Here is a 6,562-nt window from a genome sequence, read left to right on the forward strand (position 1 = left end):
AAAAATTCAAAGTTTAAGAATTCAAACTTTAAATAAACTAAAATATTTAAAACGATTGTACACGTATACAAGAGAATTCCATCTTATGATATAAGAAAGATACAATTGTGGTTCTGCAATGTTCGGCAACGAAGGCGGCCCCGCAAGGGGGAGGGGTCGCCCAAATTTATCCGCCACTGACTTCCATATAGACGCAAACTCCAAATGTAAGTTTTGATAAATTGTTTCCTTACTTCTATGTTCAAATTTCTTGCTGTAAGTAGATCTTTCTTTCTGTGGAATTCTCGCTGTGTGGATAATTCTGCTGAAAATGCAGTTCTTGATTCTGCCATTTTTAGTTATCCTGCTTCCCAAATATCAGAATTCATCAACCTCCAACGGTTTTTGTTTGCCTATTTTAATGTTAGTCTTGACTTCTTCTCTTCCACTGCGTACTAATATCTTGGTAATGATAAGTCTTAGGCAATAAATCAATAAATACCTATAAAAAGTAAGCTTTCATGTACGATGGTATCCAACCAACTTAACGTGGGGTGAAACGAGGAATTCCCCATCACCCATCCCTTTCTCTTTACTCAGCTCGTCCGAGGGTCTAGGTCGGAGACACAAGACGCATCCGAAATTAGACAACCGCGAGAAAGTAACATTTGCGGGTGCTGTCCGCGAGTGTCCCGCGCCACGGAGATGGCGGCTGACCAAAAAGATGCCCCATGCGTATTTCTTTCCCGTTAACCCCCACCCTTTACCTCACTAGAGAAGCATTGTCGTATAAAAAGACCGTTGTCGCGACCTTCCAACATCAGTGACCGACCAGCGAGTCAAGGATATAGGAACTCAAAGTTTGGATACGGACGTACAAGTGGACGACACGACGAGGCGATGAGGATCTGGGTACGGAATCGACGGGATAATTTTCATCGCTCTTAGTGTTTCTTTTATTTTCTTGTGGACGTCGCCGCAGGCCGATTTTTCCACTTACGAGTGATCATGGATTGTTGTCTTTGCAGATTGTCCTGGTGGCGCTAGTGGCGGCGCTAAGCGTCTGCGATGCCACCTTCGCCTTCACCAAGTACATGTGAGTAGAGATTAAATCTGTAGCGTGCCCCTGAACTCGAAAAGGAAAAAATTCAGTATCTTTCAAGGGAACTTGGTGTATTGCCGACACCACTGCAGTAAAAAAAATCTTTACTCCATATGCTTATATAACTTTGATATAGACCAATAATGGTTATCATTAGAAGTTTTTATGATGCTAACGGGAAACGGTTGTAACTGGTCGAGTAAAAGTTAAATAATAGTTACAAATGCTGTATTGTATTGTTTCCTGTGGAATTATCTGTTTTTTTTTTATATCAGTCATCAGGAGTTACCTTGCAAAATAACATAATGATGAAAAAATTGGCAATAATATTGGGTAATTTTATATATTACTCAACTTTTGGGATTATTATCATGCATAATGAAGATGGCATTGAACTTCCGGGCCGCGATTAAAATTACTACGCACAATTATATTCTTAATTTTTAATAGTGTGGGGCAAGATGGAGGTAACATTTATATCCAAAAAGTGAAAAACAGAACCGTACGATTCATAAAAATTAATATTATTTCTACATCAAAGGAAAAATAATGATAAATACTGAAATTAAATTTCACTGCGGCTAGTACACAAACCCCGCCCCCATAGAATCCAAAACCTTTAATCTCATAAAAATATTCTGCATTATTAAACTAAATTATTCGTCTATGCAAGATTAGATTTACTGGTCCGAATCCGCATGAAAATTCAAGTAAAGCTTCAAATTCTCTGATTTTTTCGACCAATCAAACTTTCTTCATGTATCTCACAAATAGATAATTGTTCCAATTGATAATTGTTGTGAGTTGATTTAACCCAACGGGCGTCTTAAGAAGAGCTATCTTGGTGGATCCTACCCTAGCTCAAAGAATGAAAAATTTGGGAGAAAATTAGATCGTCCTTGAATTATCATATAGAGCACTATTAAGATAACCGAATACCGAAGAGACCATTATGTGAGATATAAATGCCAGGTTTTCCAATAGCCTTTCAAAAAAGTACTTTTGCGCGTTTTAGCCTTCAAGTGAGCAATTTAAGTGGTAATAATATTGTACTGAAGGCACAAGAGGCAGAATTACTGCTAATGGTTTTGCCTACCGTGCGAGTTGTTTTTGGAATAATTTAAGGAAGCACGTAAAGTGAATAAAAGTCAAGGACCAATACAGGATTGACAGGCATTAATTTCTTAGGATCGCATCCCTTAAAAATGTCGGCTTATTGAAGTATTCGCATTGACTTTCTTTTTGCAATTTGAATTTTCACGTTTCATTCTGTAAAACTTCGAATAACAAATAGTTATTATCTTTTATTGTTCCGAAAAGTTTTCTTCTAATATACATTTAAAAATTTTCCCTAGGACGCCGTAAAATATGCCCTGAATGCACATTGATGAATCGTATTTTTAAAACACTTTATGCGATCTCGTTCAATTTCGTTATACGTCACACAAGGTAAAAGTCTATAATATATAGAACAAAAAACAAACATCTATTAAAATTATCAATTTGGAGAATTTTTCTCTTGGACACAAATTATTTGTTTTATGAATTATTTTTTCCTTAAGTGGTTCATGGTTTCATAGGTACCAAATTAATAAATTAATCTGTCATTCATGCATTCGCCCAGTTCATTTTGTAGACAAATATGATGGGCATATCCTCTTCGAATTCAGAGCTGAAACAGAAAAAAATGGTTCAAGATCCCTATACTCCAAATGCTTACAATACTTACTAAGATATTACTGCGCAAGTCAGTCAATGACACTATATTATTTTTTAAATGAAGTATAACAAATGACTTTAAGTGACCTTTTTTTCGACGCACGTTTAGGGCATTCATTTTTCCTTCTCTTTGGAGAAAAAGTTACAATCGCGTAGAAGAAAAAACTGTTCCGGTTATGACGGACACATTCATGACTCAAATTGTGGTAGGATAAGAAAATGGTGCTGCCACGATTATTGTATTATATATATTGATATCTCTATTGATTTATATTGAATATTGTATATAATGATATCTGTATTTCTGAGGAATTATCAGCTTTTTTATATTAGTCATCCGGAATTTCCTTGCAATATGACCTAATCATGAAAAAATAGGTTATTTTACTGGGTAATTTGATATATTACTCAACTTTCGGGAGTATAAGTCAAGCATCATGAAGATGGTATAAAGCCATCAAAAACGGGGCCGCGAATAAACAATGGAAAATAACCCAATAAAAGTGGAGTTACAAAATTTCAACGTAATGTCAACAATCAAATTTAATTACAAAATTTTTCAATTAATTTATTCTCCATTTGTGGAGTGGGTTTTCGGGTGTCGACCACGCTTACATCGAGGGTACGGCACGGTATCTCTTTCTATCCAGTCGGTTTATGTAGAACGTTTCTTTAAAGGACATTGTGCCCAGTGCTGTGCATGACAGGCATGCATGCGAATATCAATGCTCGTTTCCATGGTGCCGCAAAAGTCATTAAGTTCACAAAACTTGATGGGCATTCCGTACACGTTACCGGGAGTTGCCGCATCTGCGATGGATGTCGGCATAATCCTATCGTGCTCTGATCGATTCCATTTTATGCCATTTTCTTAAACCTCATATATTTCCTCATATCATATTTATCTCCTCTCTCATTCAGTAAATAAACAAATGCTTTAGTGTTCATTAATGTAGGGGAGTGAAACTCTTCGCAGGATTTATGGAGCCATAACGTGACGTCCTTATTGCAAACTGTGCTTCTGTGTGGGATTATTTTAACCGAGAATTTTACCTATTTGCCTATTGTGTCTCGCGAGTTATGGTGTGTTAGGCTGCAAATTTATAACCTTAAAAGACTTGGGACCTAAATTTTTTATTCCAGAGAACTTGACTGTTTATTTACTCAACTATTATTCGTTGCGTGACTTTACTTGGGGTGATACCCAGTACGCAGGATACGAGTGGATTGGTGAATTTCACAAACCAAGCAATTAGTTATTTTTATTATGTATCATAATTTCCCAGGCTTGTTTTCATTTAAGACGACGTAGTCCACCTAGATTTCAGTTTCTATAACCCCCTAATTACTCCTAAAGTTTAGGTATTTACCTTTTAAAATACATCTACCATGCTTAAAATGTCACCATGGATACAATATAAAGATATTTATAATTCACAGGATATTTGAATTTGATTTTGTGGAATTGAATTTGTGCGTAGCTACGAATACGGGTGCAAAGATATATAAATATCACTGGAGGAAATTCGCCATGAAAAAGTAATTTGACTCGATCGAGATTCGAACCTGAACCTCCTGATTTATAACTTATGCAAATATTAACTAATTACTCAAGCTGGAAAAGGCCAAAGCGAGAGGGAAGGGGTTAATGGGTTCAATATTCACAATTCGTTAATGAGATAAGTTCTGAGGCGTATACCTCCCCTCTAATTGAACCCCTACGTGACGGATATATGGGGGAGGCTAAGGGGGGCTATATCCCCCCCTTTGGGTATCCAATTTACATTAGATAGAATGTTAAATTTTTCCGATCCCCACAACTGCTGGAATTTTAACCCCCCCCCCCCATTGCCCCTATCCTGGATCCGCGACTGATGCCCTCCTTATGTAAACGCTTCCCAAAATATTATTCTAGCTACGGCCTTGACGCTTACAATTCCCTGAGAACACTTTTTAATTCCGCCTTTTATTACGCCAATAGATTCAAGAAGAATGAACCCGAGCCCCCGAAGGAGCGACCGCATGGAATCTGGAAGAAGAAGATGGTGTGGAAACCGAGGTGGATCAGGGAATGGAAGGAAGCTAAAGTGTGGAAACCCATTTGGAAGAAGGTGTGGGATCCAGTGTGGATCCAAGAATGGGTGACCATCGCCAAACCGCATCCCAAGAAGAACGGAGCTGACGGCGTGGACCTGACACAGACCTCGAACGGCGGAAATGGCCAATCCGGAACGGATTACTTGGCTCCGGACTCCGGGGACGGCAATGGATATGGCGCACCGGACTTTGGCCAGGGTAATGGAGGCAACGGAGGGGGAGGATACCTGCCACCCGATCCGAATCCGCCGGCTCCCGGAAACGGTTACGGCCCACCGGAACCCACTCCAGGGAACGGTTACGGCCCTCCGTCAGGTCCGGCTCCCGGGAACGGGTTCGGGTCAGGGAACGGTTTCGGGGGTCACGGACCGACACCAGGAAACGGTTACGGTCCTCCGTCAGGTCCGGCTCCCGGGAACGGGTTCGGATCAGGGAATGGTTTCGGTGGTCACGGACCGACACCAGGAAACGGTTACGGCCCACCGGATCCGTCCCCCAGCAGCAGCTACGGCCCGCCGGAACCCGCTCCAGGGAACGGCTACGGAGCTCCGGACTTCAGCAAGCCCCAACAGGGTACCGTGTACTTGGCACCGGACTACTCGGCACCGTCCGGTTCGAGTTCGGGCCAGTTCGGTTCCGCAGGTACATATCAACCACCCGGTAACCCGACATCCCCTCCGAGCTCTTCCTACGGTCCTCCAGCAGGGCCGACTCCAGGGAACGGGTATCTCCCGCCCCCTGAGGGTCACAACAGGAAGTCGGATGGACCCGATAAGGACGAGTTCCGACCCTCGCAGCCCTTGCCAGACCTCTCCGGTTTCCAGCCCATCATTGACGCCGTACTGAATTCTGCATAAGCACCGGAGGGGAGTGAGCAATTAATCACGAATGTACCAAGTCAATCCATAGTCAGTCCAGGGATCTTAGTAAGTCACTTTCTCTTTTATATAATAAATCGTATTTTCATGCTCGCGGATCAGCGGAGAGGGGGAGGTCATTAATTTTCACGATACATGTCAATCATGAAGGAAATGAGCAAATTTTTTATTACCTACTCGTTGTTACTTGTTTTCTGTTTTGAATTTTGTATATAATAAACTATTTATTGAAAAAAAGGCTTTCTTTTCTTGGAAAATTGGATTCTCAGAACGGAAGTGAGGGAAAGTGCGATGAGTTCATTTCAACACGAATATTTTAATTCGAAAATAATAAAAACATGTCGAGAGTCATAGTTTGAGAGAGGGAAAATGGCAGAATAAGGATGACAAGGATAAAAAAAGGAAGATAATTGACTGATGATTAATTTCAACGCCAAGGAGACACCATGGAAAAATGGACGATAGTCACCAGGATGAAATAAATTTATTTCTATTAATACTAAGTTATACTAGCGGATATTACGCAGAGAAATGTCTCCAGATTGGCTTTGAGAATAATTTTGTTGCCAAAGACTTCGTTTAAAAAAGCGGAGTAAGATAGAGTAAGACCGCTGAATACATGATAATTCTATTACTGTAGGGTAAAGGATTCTATGTTTATGTAAAAAATATGGTCTTTCATCGTAGTCAATAGCTGTAGAGTATTCCTAGTTTTATGATACAGTGATGTTAATAGAACTCGTTTAGTAGGACTCTTTAAATAGGCAGAGGAGGTAAATCAGAAAAG

General features: G+C 40.2%; 1 protein-coding gene across 1 annotated transcript; it reads left to right on the top strand.

Moving 5' to 3' along the window:
- Positions 1 to 813: 813 nt before the first annotated feature.
- On the top strand, positions 814 to 5,945 carry LOC124159813 (pro-resilin-like). Its single transcript, XM_046535725.1, has 3 exons — positions 814 to 891; positions 1,008 to 1,075; positions 4,782 to 5,945. Exons 1-3 carry the CDS (start codon positions 880 to 882, stop codon positions 5,752 to 5,754), a joined length of 1,053 nt encoding a protein of 350 aa, XP_046391681.1. The 5' UTR covers positions 814 to 879; the 3' UTR covers positions 5,755 to 5,945.
- The last annotated feature ends 617 nt before the right edge of the window (positions 5,946 to 6,562 follow it).

Source organism: Ischnura elegans, chromosome 5, assembly GCF_921293095.1.
Source record: "Ischnura elegans chromosome 5, ioIscEleg1.1, whole genome shotgun sequence".
NCBI lineage: Eukaryota > Metazoa > Arthropoda > Insecta > Odonata > Coenagrionidae > Ischnura > Ischnura elegans.